The sequence below is a fragment of the Nerophis ophidion genome, linkage group LG21 (genome assembly GCF_033978795.1).
Source record: "Nerophis ophidion isolate RoL-2023_Sa linkage group LG21, RoL_Noph_v1.0, whole genome shotgun sequence".
NCBI classification, from domain to species: Eukaryota; Metazoa; Chordata; class Actinopteri; order Syngnathiformes; family Syngnathidae; genus Nerophis; species Nerophis ophidion.
The window spans coordinates 8,998,920-9,017,585 of record NC_084631.1 but is presented as its reverse complement, the minus strand read 5'-3'; the positions used below and the strand labels follow the sequence as shown (position 1 = coordinate 9,017,585).

Here is an 18,666-nt window from a genome sequence, read left to right as displayed (position 1 = left end):
TCTGAGAGAAGTCACAAAGCTGCAGCAGGACAGAAGCTCCGCTTATCTCCGGTAAGAGGCGACTTTTTACCAAAGTTTTCTCACCGAAACCTGCTGATTGACAAGTGGTCGGGATCCATGTTTGCTTGATCGCTCTGATCCATAGTAAAGCTTCACCTCCGGGATTTTTAAACAAGTGAACACTGTGTGTTTGTGTGGCTAAAAGCTAAAAGCTTCCCACCTCCATCTTTCTACTTTGACTTCTCCATTATTAATTGAACAAATTGCAAAAGATTCAGCAACACAGATGTCCAAAATACTGTGTAATTGCGCGATGAAAAGAGACGACTTCTAGCCGCAAGTGGTGCTGGGCTATGTTCCCTCCAACCAATAACGTCACAAACAAGCGTTATCATACGCGTCATTATTCCGCGACGTTTTCAACAGGAAGCTCCGCGGGAAATTTAAAATTGTAATTTAGTAAACTAAAAAGGCCGTATTGGCTTGTGTTGCAATGTTAATATTTCATCATTGATATAGAAACTATCAGACTGCGTGGTCGGTAGTAGTGGGTTTCAGTAGGCCTTTAATAAAAGCTATTGTATAAATTATTAAATATTATTGGTGTTACATAAATGATTAGTACAATAAATGATTACTAATTGATATTAATAAGTTGTATTGGTGTTAGTATTATAAGTTACTGGTAGTTCTATACAGTATTACTACAAGTTGATATTAAAATAAAAATAGTATTGGTGTTAAGTATAAATCATTAATTTGTATGATACAAGGTCACTAATTATTGATAATTTGCATTTGTGTTAATATTATAAATAATTATTACTAATTGGTAAATGTCTTGTATTATAAATTATTGTTATCAATCATTAATTACCATGATTATTTTGTCACATCAATTAGAGCATATAAATAGCCAACTGGAGTTCAAGTGGGTAGAGTCAATGTTGAAATGATTGTGTGTGTGTGTGTGTGTGTGTGTGTGTGTGTGCGTGTGTGTGTGCACGGCAGTGGGGCGAGCTTCCTGAAGCTGCTCCAGAACTTGGGTGCAGGCAACACGTGCACACTCCTGCTGGCCGTCCTCACGGAACACAAAGTTCTGCTGCATTCGCTGCGTCCCGACGTGCTGACGGCGGTCAGCGAGGCGCTGGTGTCCGTAAGTCGGCGGCGCCCCCCCCTTCGCCACCCCAAAAAGGGGTGCGTGTCTGAACCCGGCCTTGTCCTTCCCACGTGCAGATGATGTTCCCGCTGCGCTGGCTGTGCCCGTACATCCCCCTGTGTCCGCTCCAGATGGCGGAAGTGCTGCTGGCGCCGGTGCCGTTCATCGTGGGCGTGCACTCCAACTACTTCGACATCTACGACCCCCCCGCCGACGTGGTGTGCGTGGACCTGGACACCAACACGGTCTTCCAGTGAGTTCCGCCACGCACGCCCTTTTTCTGCCGCCTGTATCAAAACTAACAGGTGGCGTCTCAGGGTGGAGGACAAGAAGCCGTTGTCATGGCGATCGTTACCCAGAAAACACGGCAAGGTCCTGTTCAACACCCTCAGCAACCTCCACAGGACGCTGGAGCAGAGTGAGTGACCACGCAGACGTCCTGAAGCCACCTGTGTCCAGTTTGGACCGCGCCTTGTTGAAATCCCCCAAGACTTGTCCCAGTCGTTGTGCTGCAAAAACCTTGGTCTAAAAAATAAAAAAATTTTGTTGACGTTTTATGTTAACGTTTTATGGGGCTAGTTATGAACCATAAAAAGTTGTCATAAAAATTACAATAGACCATTTTTGGGGACGTGTTTAAGAAGATGATGACGAAGTGGGGGCGGGGCGGCTAATAACACATAAAAACAAACGTTAACATAAAAACTATAAAATAATTTAAAACCTGAACATGTTTGGAGGGATTGTTATGAATCATAAAACTTTACTATAAAAATTATTATGGAGAAAAACAATTTGCAGCACAAAGGAATTAGGACAAGTTTAGAGAAATTTCGACATGGTTAAGGGGGGCCGGGGTAGTCTAATTATGATTTATAACACTGTAATAACCCTTTAACAACACGAAAACCATAAAACGTTGACATAAAAACTGTAAACGTTTGGCCAAAATTTAATGGAACAAGTTTGGAGAGATTTTTACATAGTTGGGGAGGGGCGGCTAGTTATGAATGGTAATAATATAGCACTATAATAACACGTTAACATGACAACTATAATGGACCAAAATGATTGGGACTGGTTTGGGGAGATTTTGACATGGTTGGGAGGCTGGTTATGAATAATAACAACACTATAAAAAACATAAAACGTAATAGTTCGACCAAATATTTTTGCAGCACAAACATAGTACAAATAATTGGGGCAACTTTGGGGAGATTTTGACATGGTTGGGGGAAGCTGGGGCTGGTTATGATTAATGACACTTTAATAAAACCAAAATACATAAAATGTTAACATTAAAATAATAGACCAAAATGATTGGGACTGGTTTGGGGAGTTTTTGACATGGTTGGGGGGCTGGTTATGAATAATACTATGATAACACTGTAATATAAAAAATGTAAAACGTCAACATAAAAACTAATAGTTCGACCAAATACTTTTGCAGCACAAACAGTACAAATAATTGGGGCAAGTTTGGGGAGATTTTGATATGGTTGGGGGGTTGTAATTATAATTAATAACAATTTAATAACATACAAACCATAAGACGTTAACATTAAAATTATAAAAGTAAGACCAAAAATGTTTACAGCAAAAATGAATGGGACAAGTTTGGGAAATTTTGACAAAATTGGGGGGCTGGTTATTAATAATAAGACGTTAATAACATAAAAAATGTAGAACGTTAACTTAAAAACTACAATAGTTAGACCAAAAATGTTTGCAGCACACATGTAGTAAAAATAATTGTGACAAAGATGGGAGTTTAGTTATGAATAACACTAACACGTTAATAACAAAAACTATTAAACAACATAAAAACTAAAATAGTTGGACCAAAAAATGTTTCAGTTTACAAGAATTGGGACAGGTTTGGGGATATGTTGACATGGTTTGGAGGGGTTTGGGGGGGGGCGGGGTTATTATGATTAATAACAGTTTAACAACATAAAAACTATAAAACGTTAACATAAAAACTATAAAAGTTTGACCAAAAATGAATGGATCAAGTTTGGGAAGATTTTTGACATAGCTGGGAGGGCTGGTTATTAACAGTATTACTATAACATTATAATAACACCTTAATAACATAGAAAACGTTAAAATTATAATAGACCAAAATGATGGGGACTGGTTTGGGGAGATTTTGACATGGTTGGGAAGGGAGGGTCTACTTATGATTAATAACCCTATAATAACGCGTTAATAACATAAAAACTATACCAGTTGGACCAAAAGTGTTTGCAGCACAAAAGATAGGGTCAAGCTGGGTGATACTTTTACAGTGGGGGTGCTGGTTACATTAATAACATAAAAACTAAAAAATTTTTGAACACAAACAAATTGGGATAAGTTTGGGGAAATGTTGACATGGTTGGGGGAGGGCCTATTAATAACACTATAACAGGGGTCGGCAACCTTTACCACTCAAAGAGCCATTTTGACCCGTTTCACAAAATAAAGAAGATAATGGGAGCCGCAACCATTCTAGCCTTGGGGGCGCGGGGATGTATAATATAGCCTGAAATAGTCATGGATGCACGGGGTTCTGGGTAATTGTTATGTTGTGTTACTGTGAGGATGTTCTGCCGAAATGTGTTTGTCATTCTTGTTTGGTGTGAATTCACAGTGTGGCGCATATTAGTAAGAGCGTTAAAGTTGTTTATATCACAACTTTTAGTGTAACCTGTATGGCTGTTGACTCTATGCCTTGCAATCTCGCACGTGTGACGATAGAAAGCAGCAAGATGCATGCGTCCGGCCGGCCGGCCGGCAGATAGCATGGTGTAAAGGCGGGTGATGACATGTTGTAGAGCAGTGGTTCTCAAATGGGGGTGCTCGTACCTCTGGGGGTACTTGAAGGTATGCCAAGGGGTACGTGAGACTTTTTAAAAATAGTAACAATTAAAAAATCTTTCATAAGTAAATTTATGGAATAATACTTCAACAAAATATGAATGTAAGTTCATAAACTGTGTAAATAAATGCAACAATGCAATATTTACTGTTGACAGCTAGATTTTTTTGTGGACATGTTCCATAAATATTGATGTTAAAGATTTTTTTTTTTTAGAATTAAGTTCATGAATCCAGATGGATCTCTATTACAATCCCCAAAGAGAGCACTTTAAGTTGATGATTACTTCTATGTGTAAAAAAATCTTTATTTATAATTGAATCACTTGTTTATTTTTTAGTTATTTTTATATCTTTTTTTCCAAATAGTTCAAGAAATACCACTACAAATGAGCAATATTTTGCACTGTTATACAATTCAATGAATCCGAAACTGTTGACATAGTGCTGTATTTTACTTCTTTATCTCTTGTTTTCAACCAAAAATGCTTTGCTCTGATTAGGGGGTACTTGAATAGAAAAAATGTTCACAGGGGGTACATCACTGAAAAAAGGCTTAGAACCACTGTTGTAGAGGACGTTAAAAGTAAAGCCATCACAGCACGCCTCAATATTGTAGTCCGAGTGAAGATCGGAGAATGTCAACCCCGAGGGACGAAAATCCAGAAACCCGGCGATTATGCAGCTGAGCCACATCAGAGTGGCCAAAGAGCCGCGGGTTGCCGACTCTTGCACTTTAATAACAAAAACGAAACGTTGATGGGCGGTATGGCTCGGTTGGTCGAGTGGCCGTGCCAGCAATTTGAGTGTTCCAGGTTTGATCCCTGCTTCTGCCATCCAAGTCACTCCCGTTGTGTCCTTGGGCAAGACGCCTTACCCCCAGTGCCACCCACACTGCTTTAAATGTTGGGTTCCACGATGTAAAAGCGCTTTGAGTCACTAGAGAAAAGCGCGATATAAATATAATTCACTATAACATAAAAACTACAATAGTTGGGACTAAAAGTGCGGCACAAGTTTGGGGAAATGTTGACATGGTTGGGGGGAGGGGCTAGTAATAACACTAGTAACACGGCACCAAAAGTGTTTGCAGCACAAACCATTGGGACACGTTTGGGGAGATTTTGACAAGGGGGCGGGTCCAACTTCACACAGGTCCTGTCGCGCCACTTGCTGTTTGTTGTGATCACGTGACGTTCCTGGTGCCGCAGTTTGCTCCCCCGGCCAGGAGGAGGCGACGCTGGAGTTTCTCCTGACCGACTTTGACCAGATGTACCGGCGGCAGAAGCAGCTGGAGTTGGAGATCCAGGAGGCTTTCCTGCGCTTTATGAGCTGCCTGCTGCGAGGCTACCGCTCCTTCCTGCTACCCATCACGCAGGCGCCCTCCGACACCACCACCGACTGCAGCTCCCTCTTCAACCTACAGGGTGCGCCCTCCTGGGTGGGAAGTGTGCGTGCGTGCGTGCGGCCCCCATCCCACTGACTTGTGGCTTCCCCGTTAGGCTTCCTGAAATCCCGCGATCGCACACAGCAGAAGTTCTTCTCGCAGCTGACCAAAACGCAGATGTTCACGCAGTTCATTGAGGAGTGCTCCTTCGTCAGCGACCGCCACGTCTGCCTGGAGTTCTTCGACGAGTGCGTCCAGAAGGTCAGCGCTCGTGTCGCCGGCTACGCGGCTAGTGTGCTAAGCGCCTGACGAGGTGGTTTGTCTGCAGGTGGACGTGGAAAAGCCGGAAGACGTGCGACTCATCGACCTGGACGAGACTCCCTGCGGAGAACACACCGTCTTCATCATGCCGCCCGAGGAACCGCAGGAAGCTGACGGCTCAGAGTGCCCCGCCCTCTACAGGTGTGGCGACCGCCGCCCACTTCGGGGCCGCCGACATACTGTCACACTTTGCTCTCCTGTCCAGTTACGACACCTTTCCCACTCTGAGGGCGGAGCTCTTGGACCAGCCACAGGACCGCCTCCGCGTCCCTGCCAAGGGCAGCGCCCCCAGCAGCCCCGCCCCCCGACGCACCAAACAGGTACCCAAAGTCACATGATTGACGTCTATGGAGCGAAATTACTGCTAAAACTCTGCAAATACACAAAAATGTTTTTCCTCACGTATAAAAACTATTTTCTTCAATTACATTTTTTTTTCTTCAATTAATAAAGGAAAGTAACCTTTTTTTCTTCTTAAAAAAACGTTTCACGATTGTAAAATCAATTCATTGAATTAAAAAATAATTCACAAATTAAAAAAAAACATTTTCTCCAATGAAAGATTATTTTGCAAGCATGGAAACAATTTTTTGCAATTAAAAAAAGAATAGAATTAAAAATAAATTCTCAAATTTAAACGATTCGCAAAATATCTATACAATAAAAACAATTTTCAGACTTATATTCTGCCGTAGGAAAAAATTAATTGCAAGTATAAAAACTATTTTCTCTAACTTAGAAAACGATTTGCAAATATAAAAACTATTTTCTTCTATTAAAAACTATTTTCTATAATTTAGAAAACGCAGCTGCAGAATGCAGAATTACGCACATTTTCCTAATTTAAAAAAACAATTTGCAAGTTTCAAAAGTATTAACTTCAATAAAAAAACACATTTTGAAAGTATGAAAATATCTTACATTTGAAAACGATTTGCGAATATAAAATCAATATCCTTTTTTTAAAATGAAATGTGCAAGTATAGAAACTTTTTTCTCAAATTCAAATAACTATTTGAAAGTATAAAAATTATCTTCAATTAAAGAACGATTCGCAAGTATTTAAACTATTTTCTTCAATTAAAAACAATTGGCCAAATATAACAAATAAGCACAACAACATAACACCAAGGAAATAATAAATACTATGGGGATAATAAAAGGAATGTGTTAACTTACAGATTGAGCTTGATTCTGCTCTCTCCTGTCCACTATTTTAGAATAGAATAGTTTACTCCCCACCCTGCTGCTCCTTCTTCTTTGTTATTTTTGGCGGACGGCACCATGCGTAAATAACTATCTGCGACGGCCTTAAGTTGACTCAGCAGAGTGCGGATTACGGGTGTTCTGAGTGCAGGTGTGTGGATCGCACAAGGTGGAATGGTACTGCCAAAAGGTTTAACTTGTAAGAAAATTATTTTTATACTTGTGAATCTTTTTTTTTTTTAATTCAAGAAAATTGTTTCTATATTTGTAAATCGTTCATTAAATCAAAGAATATTCTTATACTGGCAAATATTTTTTTAAATAATGTTATTTATACTTTCAGATCTTTTTTAATTGAAGACTTTTTTACTTGCAAATCTATTTTTTATTTGAAGAAAATTGTCTTTCTACGAACAAATCTTTTTATATAATTTTTCTAAATAAAGTTTTTAAAACATATTTTTTTAATTGGAAAAAAGTTTTTAAAGTTGGGAATCTTTTTTAAGTGAACAAAATATATATTTTTATTTGCTAATAAGTTATTTAATTGAAGAAAATTGTACACTTGCAAATTGTTTGTAATTATTTTAAATAAATAAAATAGTTTGTTTTCAGATCTTTTTTAATTGAAAAAATTTTTTTTTACTTGCAATGCAAATCTTTTTTAAATAAAGAAAATAGTTTTATTTGCAAATCATTTTTTAATTGAACACATTTTTTGCTTGCAAATTGCTTTTTTAATTGAAGAAAATGAGTTCTACATTTGAAAATCGAGTTTTAATTGAAGAAAATTGTTTTTATACTACCAAATGTTTTATAAATGCAAAACAATTTTTTCAAATAAAAACGTTTTTATACTTGCAAATCTTTTTATTAAAGAATGTTATTTTTATACTTGGAAATTGTTGCTTAATTGAATAAAATTGTCTTTATACTGGAAAATCTTTAAATAAAGATTTTTTTTTATAACGGCAAATAGTTTTTTAAACAAAAATAGTTAAGTTTGAAGTACTTTCAGATCTTTTAATTGAAAAAAATAGTTTTAATTATTTTTTTTAAATAAACTTTTTTTTTTTTTTAACTTGCGCATCGCTTTTTTAATTGGAAAAAAAAGTTAAACTTGCAAATGTTTTTTTTATTAAAGAAAATGTCTATATCTGCAAATCGTTTTTAATTGAAGAAAATACTTTTTATACTGGGTATATATACTGTACCGTTACTTTTCAGAGGCGGTATAGTACCGAATATATTAGTTCCGCGGTACTATACTGGACTACACTGTGCAACCCTTCTGGCGAATTGTTTTTAAATATATTTTTTTATACTTTCAGATCTATTTTATTTGAAGAAAATTGTTTTTATACTTGCGAATATTTTTTTTTAAATAAAAAAAAAAAAGCTTTTATACTTTCACATCTATTCTATTGAAATTGTTTTTAAACTAGCTCATCTTTTTTCAAATTAAACAAAATTGCCAATCGCTTTTTTAATTGAAAAAAAACGTTTTTTATACTGGCGAATAGTTTTTTTTTAAAAATAAAAACGTTTGTAAACTTTGAGATCTATTTCAATTGAAGAAAATACTTTTATACTGGGTATATATACTGTACCGTTACTTTTCAGAGGCGGTATAGTACTGAATATGATTAGTTTCGCGGTACTATACTAATACCGGTATACTGTGCAACCCTACTGGCGAATTGCTTTTAAATATTTTTTTTTATACTTTCATATCTATTTTATTTGAAGAAAATTGTTTTTATACTTGCGAATAGCTTTTAAATACAAAAAAAAACCTTTTATACTTTAACATCTATTTTATCGAAATAGTTTTTAAACTAGCTCATCTTTTTTCAAATTAAACAAAATTGCCAATTGCTTTTTTTTATTCTATTGAAATAGTTTTTAAACTAACTCATCTTTTTTCAAATTAAACAAAATTGTCAATCGCAATTTTTATTCTATTGAAATAGTTTTTAAACTAGCTCATCTTTTTTCAAATTAAACAAAATTGCCAATCGTTTTTTTAATTGAAAAAAAAAAACGTTTTTTATACTGGCGAATAGTTTTTTTTAAAATACAAACGTTTTTAAACTTTGAGATTTATTTTAATTGAAGAAAATACTTTTATATACTGTACTGTTACTTTTCAGAGGCGGTATAGTACCGAATATGATTTATTAGTTTCGCGGTACTATACTAATACCGGTATACTGTGCAACCCTACTGGCGAATTGTTTTTCAATATTTTTTTTGTACTTTCAGATCTATTTTATTTGAAGAAAATTATTTTTATACTTGCGAATAGTTTTTAAAATAAAAAAAAAAGCTTTTATTCTTTCACATCTATTCTATTGAAATAGTTTTTAAACTAGCTCATTTTTTTTCAAACAAAATAGTTTTATGCTAGCAAATAGTTTTTTAATGAAAAAAATTGTTTTAGTATTTTCAATCCTTTTTGGAATGGAAATTGTTTTTAATTGCCAATCGCTTTTTAAATTGAAGAAAACGTTTTTTATACTGGCGAATAGTTTTTTAAAATAAAAATGTTTGTAAACTTTGAGATCTATTTCAATTGAAGTAAATACTGTTATACTGGGTATATATACTGTACCGTTACTTTTCAGAGGCAGTATAGTACCGAATATGATTTATCAGTTTCGCGGTACTATACTAATACCGGTATACTGTACAACCCTAATGGTGAATAGTTTTTAAAAATGTTTTTTTATACTTTCAGGTCTATTTTATTTGAAGAAAATTGTTTTTATACTTGCGAATAGTTTTTTTAAATAAAAAAAAAAAAGCTTTTATACTTTCACATCTATTCTATTGAAATAGTTTTTAAACTAGCTAATTTTTTTTTTAAATTAAACAAAACAGTTTTATGCTAGCAAATAGTTTTTTAATGAAAAAAATTGTTTTAGTATTTTCAATCATTTTTCAGAGGCGGTATAGTACCGAATATGACTTATTAGTTTCGCGGTACGATACTAATACCGGTATACTGTGCAACCCCACTAGTGAATAGTTTTTAAATATTTCTTTTTATACTTTCAGATCTATTTTATTTGACGAAAATTGTTTTTATACTTGCGAATATTTTTTTTTAATAAAAAAAAAAAAAAGCTTTTATACTTTCAGATCTATTTTATTTGAAGAAAATTGTTTTTATACTTGCGAATATTTTTTTTTAATTAAAAAAAAAAAGCTTTTATACTTTCACATCCATTCCATTGAAATAGTTTTTAAACTAGCTCATCTTTTTTCAAATTACGCTAGCAAATACTTTTTTATGACAAAAAATGTTTTAGTATTTTTAATAATTTTTGAAATGGAAATTGTTTTTAATTGCCAATCGCTTTTTTAATTGAAGAAAACGTTTTTCATACTGGCGAATAGTTTTTTTTAAAAATAAAAACGTTTGTAATCTTTGAGATCTATTTCAATTGAAGAAAATTGTTTTTATACTTGCGAATATTTTTTTTTTAATTAAAAAAAAAAGCTTTTATACTTTCACATCCATTCTATTGAAATAGTTTTTAAACTAGCTCATCTTTTTTCAAATTATGCTAGCAAATACTTTTTTATGACAAATAATGTTTTAGTATTTTTAATCATTTTTGAAATGGAAATTGTTTTTAATTGCCAATCGCTTTTTTAATTGAAGGAAACGTTTTTCATACTGGCGAATAGTTTTTAAAAAAAAATAAAAACGTTTGTAAACTTTGAGATCTATTTCAATTGAAGAAAATTGTTTTTCTACTTGCAAATCTTTTCGTTTTTTGAATTGAAGAAATTTGTTACGTGCAAATTTTTTTTACGAAAGAAAATAGTTTGTATACATGCAAATGGTTGTGTGTGAGTGTGTGTTTGTAGAGTAATTCAAATGGTGGGGGCGTGGCCATGGTGTGTTTACTACCCACAGGAGATCAAGTTAGCGCAGAAGCGCGCTCAGAAGTACTCTGCGCTGGCCGACATGTGGTCCAAGTGTCTTCTGGGTCACATGTACGGCCTGTGGTTCCTCTACCTGCCCACCTACGTGCGTGCGCAGACCGCCAAGGTGCGCGCGTTGCACGCCGCCTACGACGTGCTGAAACACATGGAGAACCGCAAGGTGGTGATGCCCGACGAGGTGAGGCGGCCAGAGTGGAACTTGCTTGTGCTACAGGTGTGTTACCTACGTGTGTGCGTGCGCTACAGGTGTGTTACAGGATCCTGATGCAGCTGTGCAGTCAGTACGGGCAGCCCGTTCTCGCTGTGCGAGTCCTTCTGGAGATGAAGAAGGCGGGGATTACGCCCAACACCATCACCTATGCGTACTACAATAAGGTACGCACGCACGCACACACGCACACACAGGCGATGACTCATCCCCGTATACGTGGTCCTCAGGCGATCCTGGAGAGCAAATGGCCGTCGACAAATCAGGGCGGGCGTCTGCGTTGGGCCAAGCTGAGGAACGTCCTGCTGGCCGTCGCCCTCTTCCGGCAGCCCGTCAAGCAACGACAAAATGGCGGCCCGCCGGCAGCACGTCCAGGTTCAGAACACACTACTCCTGTTTTAGCCTCCCTCCACTTGCTGCCTGTGTCTTTTAGAGTTCATTTTGAAATGATCTTACTGGTTTTTAAATCCTTACATGGTCTTGAGCTGCTCCACCTCTAAGCCCCCACCCGGTCCCTCAGGTCAGCTGATCAGCTGATCCTGAAGGTCCCCAAATCAAAAGGCAAGCTCAGGGGGGACAGAGCCCTCTCTGTTGCGGGTCCCAAACTCTGGAACCATCTCCCTCTCCATGTGAGACAGGCCCCTTCTTTGGCTAATTTTAAGACCCTTCTTAAAACCCAATTTTATTCACTGGCTTTTAACCCAGCATGAGACTTTAAACTGATTTGACCTTTTTAACTGCTTTTTATATAACACAGAGGTCACCAACGCGCTGCCCGTAAGGACCAGATGAGTCGCCCGCTGGCCTGTTCTAAAAATAGCTCAAATAGCAGCACTTACCAGTGAGCTGCCTCTATTTTTTAAATTGTATTTATTTACTAGCAAGCAAGAATAAGCACCTCCAAGTCCGAGTTCATGGTTCTCGCCCGCAAAAGGGTGGAGTGCCATCTCCGGGTTGGGGAGGAGACCCTGCCCCAAGTGGAGGAGTTCAAGTACCTAGGAGTCTTGTTCACGACTGAGGGAAGAGTGGATCGTGAGATCGACAGGCGGATCGGTGCGGCGTCTTCAGTAATGCAGACGTTGTACCGATCCGTTGTGGTGAAGAAGGAGCTGAGCCGGAAGGCAAAGCTCTCAATTTACCGGTCGATCTACGTTCCCATCCTCACCTATGGTCATGAGCTTTGGGTCATGACCGAAAGGATAAGATCACGGGTACAAGCGGCCGAAATTAGTTTCTTCCGCCGTGTGGCGAGGCTCTCCCTTAGAGATAGGGTGAGAAGCTCTGCCATCCGGGAGGAACTCAAAGTAAAGCCGCTGCTCCTTCACATCGAGAGGAGCCAGATGAGGTGGTTCGGGCATCTGGTCAGGATGCCACCCGAACGCCTCCCTAGGGAGGTGTTTAGGGCACGTCCAACCGGTAGGAGGCCACGGGGAAGACCCAGGACACGTTGGGAAGACTATGTCTCCCGGCTGGCCTGGGAACGCCTCGGGATCCCCCGGGAAGAGCTAGACCAAGTGGTTGGGGAAAGGGAAGTCTGGGTTTCCCTGCTTAGGCTGTTGTCCCCGCGACCCGACCTCGGATAAGCGGAAGAAGATGGATGGATACTAGCAAGCTGGTCTCGCTTTGCTCGACATTTTTAATTCTAAGAGAAACAAAACTCAAATAGAATTTGAAAATCCAAGAAAATATTTTAAAGACTTGCTCTTCACTTGTTTAAATAAATCCATTTTTTTTTACTTTGCTTCTATTAACTTTCAGAAAGAAAAGACAATTTTAGAGGAAAAATACAACCTTAAAAATGATTTTAGGATTTTTAAACACATATACCTTTTTAACTTTTAAATTCCTTCCTCTTCTTTCCTGATAATTTAAATCAATGTTCAAGTAAATTTATTTTTTTTATTGTAAAGAATAATAAATACATTTTAATTTAATTCTTCGTTTTAGCTTCTGTTTTTTCGACGAAGAATATTTGCGAAATATTTGTTCAAACTTATGATTAAAATAAAAAAAAAATATTCTGGCGAATCTAGAAAATCTGTAGAATCAAATTCAAATCTTATTTCAAAGTCTTGTGAATGTCTTTAAAAAATTTTGCTCTGGAAAATCTAGAAGAAATAATGATTTGTCTTTGTTAGAAATATAGCTTAGTCATATTTGTTTTATATTCTAAGAAAGTGCAGATTGGATTTTAACCTATTTAAAACATGTCATACAAATTCTAAAATTAATTACGAAAAATTACTAATGATGTTCCATTAACTCTTTTTTACATTTTTTCAAAAAGATTTGAATTAGCTAGTTTTTCTCTTTATATTTTTGGGTTGAATTTTAAAGAGTCGAAATTGAAGAGAAACTGTTTCAAAATTTAATTTTCTTTTTTTTTGTGTTTTCTCCTCTTTTAAACCGTTTTGTTTTTTTCATCATTTATTCTCTACAAAAAAACCTTACGTAAAAGGAAAAAAAATGTACGACGGAATGACAGACAGAAATATAAATATATATTAAATATATATATAGATGTATTTATTGAAAGGTAAATTGAGTAAATTGGCTATTTCTGGCAATTTATTGAAGTGTGTATCAAACTGGTAGCCCTTCGCATGAATCAGTACCCAAGAAGTAGCTCTTGGTTTCAAAAAGGTTGGTGACCCCTGATCTAACACGTTGTTCTTGGGGTGATTTGTATTTGCTATTTCAATGTGTTTTTTACTTCTGTTTTGAATGTTATTTTTTTTTAGTCCGTCCTTTGCCTTTATTTCTTTGTGGTGTTCAGCCCTTTGTTCTTCAACTGTGGTTGTTTTTAAAGGGCTTTATAAATAAATAAAGTTGGTATGGTGTGGTATAGTAGAGCGTGCGCACACACTTCGATGATGTGGCGGCCGTTGTCGTGGCGACCGCTAAAGACTGACTCCTTCGCAGGACAAGCGGCGAGGGACGAGCCCGGCAGGCCCCGCCCCTGCTCCTCTCTGATTCGCCAGGCCAGTTGGAGCGGCCTGAGCGAAAGCTCCAGCCACGAGTCTCTGACAGGCTCGTTGGCGAAGAGCAGCAGCCTGAGCAGCGTCAGGGCGCCGGCCGTTGTCACGGCGACCACCACCAAACCCCCTCTGGCGCCGCCGGTTGGCACTCTGGTGCGCCGCAGCCAAATCTGCCTGTCGTCCTTCTACGCCGAGTCGGACTGTCGTCCGACGGCGAGGTAGGAAGTACAGCGGCCGAGCGGACTTCGTTGCCTTCTAACCCCTGACCATTCACCCTCAGGGCGGCCGTCACCAGCGCGGCGGTGGACGAAAACGACAACAACGTGTCGACCCCCAGCAGGGGTCTGGTGGGAAAGGTGCAGCAGTTCCTCACGCCAACACGCCACAGGGCGGCGGTGCGACGGGCCGCCAGCGTGGACGAGCGACGAGCAGGAAAAGGGGTAGGGGCGTCGGGACGGCGGGTGTCGGAGCAGCGCCACTCCAAGAAGTCTCAGGTGTCTGAAACGCTGCTGAAAGCCAAAGATCGCCTGGCCAACGCCACCTCGGAGGTTAGACTCCGCCCGCTAATGCTGTACGCCGTTTTTCCATTCGTAACCGCACGACTTCTCTCGCCAGAGTTCGCTGTCGGTCGGAAGTGACCTGGACCTGGCGGAGGGGGCGTATCCTCAGCGCAATTCCTGGGACACTAGTCAAGAGGTGGCGGGACTCGAGGTGAGCCGCTGCTCGTACTGATCTTCGCCCCGTTTTCTAAGCCCCGCCCCCTGCACACGTGCAGGTGTTAATGTCCAGCTGCTCGCGCTGTCGCTCGTGCAACTCGCTGGTGTACGACGAGGAGATCATGGCGGGATGGACGCCGGATGATTCCAACCTCAACTCCTCCTGCCCTTTTTGCTCCGCCTCTTTTGTGCCCTTCCTCAACGCTGAGATCAGCGACCCCGGACCCGTCAGCAGGTGTGCACCGAAAACCTCTTGAAGAAGGGTTTTGTATTTTCTTTTTTCTTTTTTTTTTAAAGGCCAAAAAACTTATTTTTAAACTTTGATGTAAACTTCTTTGTAAATTGATTATTTTTTTCCTTTTTAAAGCACAAAAATAGCTTTAAAAAAAAAATGCATTAAAAAATATTTTTAATTATCTTTTAAAAAAACATCCTGAAAAATTGTTACTTAAAAAAAAATAAAAATTATAATTCAAATAAAAACCTCAAAACGTCATTTTTTTTAAAAAAAGCCTGCTTATTTTTTTTAAAAGCCATAACATTTATTTTTAAAAAAGTGTTCCTATTCAGGAAAGCCTAAAAACATAATTATTCTTATTTACTAAAAAGCCTAAAACTGGCTTTAAAAATGTATTCCTATTTTTTTAAAAGTCTAAAAAAGGTATTTTTAAAAATAGATGGATATTTTTTTTTATAAAACACTAAAGACATCTTTAAAATTTGACTTTTACTTCTTTTACAACAGCCTATAAATAGTTATTGAAATAGTTATAGTTATTTAAAAACAAAAGCCTATTTTAAACAAAAACCTCAAAACATCATGGAAAAATAGATTTTAAAAAAGCCTGCTTATTTTTTTAAAAGCCTAACATTTATTTTTTTTAAAGTGTTCCTATTCAGAAAAGCCTAAAAACATATTTTAAGAAAATTATTCTTATTTACTAAAAAGCCTAAAACTGGCTTTAAAAATGTATTCTTATTTTTCAAAACAAAAGTCTAAAAAAGGTATTTATAAAAATAGATGGATATTTTTTTTTATAAAAGACATCTTTAAAATTTGACTTTTACTTTCTTTTACAACAGCCTATAAATGGGTTTAAAAATAATTATTTAAAAACAAAAGCTTATTTCAAACAAAATCCTCAAAACATCATGGAAAAATAGATTTAAAAAAAAAAAAAAAAAAAAAAAAAAAAGATTTTAAAAAAGCCTGCTTATTTTTTTTTTTAAAGCCTTAACATTTTTAAAAAAGTGTTCTTATTCAGAAAAGCCTAAAAACATATTTTAAGAAAATTATTCTTATTTATTAAAAAGCCTAAAACTGCTTTTAAAAATGTATTCTTATTTTTTAAAACAAAAGTCTAAAAAATGTATTTTTAAAAATAGATGAATATTTTTTTTCTGTAAAAGACTAAAAACATATTTAAAATTTGACTTTTACTTTCTTTTACAACAGCCTATAAATGGGTTTAAAAATAATTATTTAAAAACAAAAGCCTATTTTAAACAAAAACCTCAAAATGTCATGGAAAAATTTATTTTAAAAAAGCCTGCTTATTTTTTTCAAAAGCCTTATTTATTTTTAAAAAAGTGTTCCTATTCAGAAAAGCCTAAAAACATATTTTAAGAAAATTATTCTTATTTACTAAAAAGCCTAAAACTGTCTTTAAAAATGTATTCTTATTTTTTAAAACAAAAGTCTAAAAAATGTATTTTTAAAAATAGATGAATAATTTTTTTTTGTAAAAGACTAAAAACATACTTATAATTTGACTTTTACTTTCTTTTACAACAGCCTATAAATGGGTTTAAAAATAATTATTTAAAAACAAAAGCCTATTTTAAACAAAAACCTCAAAATGTCATGGAAAAATTGATTTTAAAAAGCCTGCTTATTTTTTTCAAAAGCCTTAACATTTATTTTCTAAAAAGTGTTCCTATTCAGAAAACCCTAAAAACATATTTTAAGAAAATTATTCTTATTTACTAAAAAGCCTAAAACTGGTTTTAAAAATGTATTCTTATTTTTCAAAAGAATTCTAACAAAAGTTATTTTTAAAAATAGATGGATATTTTTTTTTATAAAAGACTGAAAACATCTTTAAAATTTGACTTTTACTTATTTTACAACAGCCTATAAATGGGTTTAAAAATAGTTATTTAAAAACAAAAGCCTATTTCAAACAAAAACCTCAAAACATGGAAAAATAGATTTTAAAAAAGCCTGTGTATTTTTTTTTTAAAGCCTTAACATTTTTAAAAAAGTGTTCTTATTCAGAAAAGCTTAAAAACATATTTTAAGAAAATTATTCTTATTTACTAAAAAGCCTAAAACTGGCTTTAAAAATGTATTCTTATTTTTTTAAAACAAAAGTCTAAAAAATGTATTTTTTAGACTTTTGTTTTAAAAAATAAGAATACATTTAAAAGAAAAGTCTAAAAAATGTATTTTTAAAAATAGATGGATTTTTTTTTCTAAAAGACTGAAAACATCTTTAAAATTTGACTTTTACTTCTTTTACAACAGTCTATAAATGGATTTAAAAATAATTATTTGAAAACAAAAGCCTAAAAAGGTATCTTTAAAAATATATGTTTCTTTTTTTTAAAAAGCTTAAAAATAGACTGAAAAAAATGGCTAAATATGTGTTTAAAAATCGATGCTTTAAAAAAAAGCCTAAAAATCAAACTTTTAAAATGTATTTTTATTTAAAAAGCCTGAAAATTTATTTTTGGAAAATCAAACTAGCTAATCTTTTTTCAATCGATACAAAATATGTTAATACTAGCAAAGTTTTTAAAATAAAAAAGTTTATACTTTCAAATCAAAGGTATTTTTAATAAAAAGCCTTAAAACATATTTTTAGAAAGTAATTCTTATTGAATAAATGTCTTTATAAAAAAGAAGCCTAAAAATGGCTTCAAAAATGTATTCTTATTTTAAAACAAAAGCCTAGAGAAATATTTAAAAACTATATAAAAAAAAAAGCTTAAAAAGTATTCTAAATTTTTTAAGTTTCTATTTAAAAAGACCTTAAAACATCATATAAAAATTGATTGATTCTTACTTAAAAAAAAACATTTTTTCATATTTTTTGTGCACTGCTGCGTGTGTTTGGTGTGGCCGTGATAAGCAACCCCTCCATCTTGGCGTTTTGCAGTGGCGAACGCAGCAAGTGGAACGCAGAGGAGGAGTTGGAGAGCGGCGCGGGGCCTCCTACTGGTCACGATGCGTCACTGCCGCCTCAGTGTAATGGCGCGGGAGAAGACTGTGACAGAACCAAGGTAACGCTTCATCCACCTTCGTCCTGCTGACCGCCTCACTCCTCCGGTCCCCCCAAATAGGTGTCGACAGGAGGCGGGGCCCCGCAGGTGACCGTGGCTTACGTGAGTCCGCTGGTGCTGCGGAAGGAGCTGGAAAGTCTCCTAGAGAACGAGGGCGAGGTGCTGGCGCAGCCTCAGTTCCTGGAAAGCCATTGCATCATCTTCTGGAACCTTCTGTGGTTCTTCCAACGCCTCGGCCTGCCCAGTCACCTGCTGCAGCTCGTACGGGATTCGCCTCTGCTCGGCCCCAAACCTCAGGTAACAGACCTCCTATTGGCCGCCATCGCTTGTGATGTCATCATCACAGTTAACCGCTGTTTAATCGAAGAAAATTATTTATAATTGCAAACCGTTTTTTTTATTCAAAAATATTGTTGGCGAATTATTGCTTTAATTGAATCATTTTTTAAAGGCCTACTGAAAGCCACTACTAGCGACCACACAGTCTGATAGTTTATATATCAATGATGAAATACTGCGATGAGGTGGCGACTTGTCCAGGGTGTACCCCGCCTTCCGCCCAATTGTAGCTGAGATAGGCGCCAGCG

General features: G+C 36.2%; 1 protein-coding gene across 1 annotated transcript in view; it reads left to right on the top strand.

Annotated features, from left to right (window-relative positions):
• Positions 1-18,666, top strand: part of LOC133539684 (DENN domain-containing protein 4B-like) — a 40,851-nt gene that overhangs the window by 16,686 nt on the left and 5,499 nt on the right. Inside the window, exons 9-24 of the mRNA XM_061881774.1 lie at positions 1,012-1,156; positions 1,237-1,412; positions 1,477-1,577; positions 5,233-5,448; positions 5,524-5,669; positions 5,737-5,870; positions 5,935-6,049; positions 10,864-11,070; positions 11,139-11,267; positions 11,331-11,475; positions 14,023-14,296; positions 14,359-14,626; positions 14,694-14,789; positions 14,854-15,029; positions 17,956-18,079; positions 18,140-18,376. Of these exons, the coding sequence (XP_061737758.1) occupies positions 1,012-1,156; positions 1,237-1,412; positions 1,477-1,577; positions 5,233-5,448; positions 5,524-5,669; positions 5,737-5,870; positions 5,935-6,049; positions 10,864-11,070; positions 11,139-11,267; positions 11,331-11,475; positions 14,023-14,296; positions 14,359-14,626; positions 14,694-14,789; positions 14,854-15,029; positions 17,956-18,079; positions 18,140-18,376 (2,689 nt within the window). The remainder of the gene's footprint in view (positions 1-1,011; positions 1,157-1,236; positions 1,413-1,476; positions 1,578-5,232; positions 5,449-5,523; positions 5,670-5,736; positions 5,871-5,934; positions 6,050-10,863; positions 11,071-11,138; positions 11,268-11,330; positions 11,476-14,022; positions 14,297-14,358; positions 14,627-14,693; positions 14,790-14,853; positions 15,030-17,955; positions 18,080-18,139; positions 18,377-18,666) is intronic.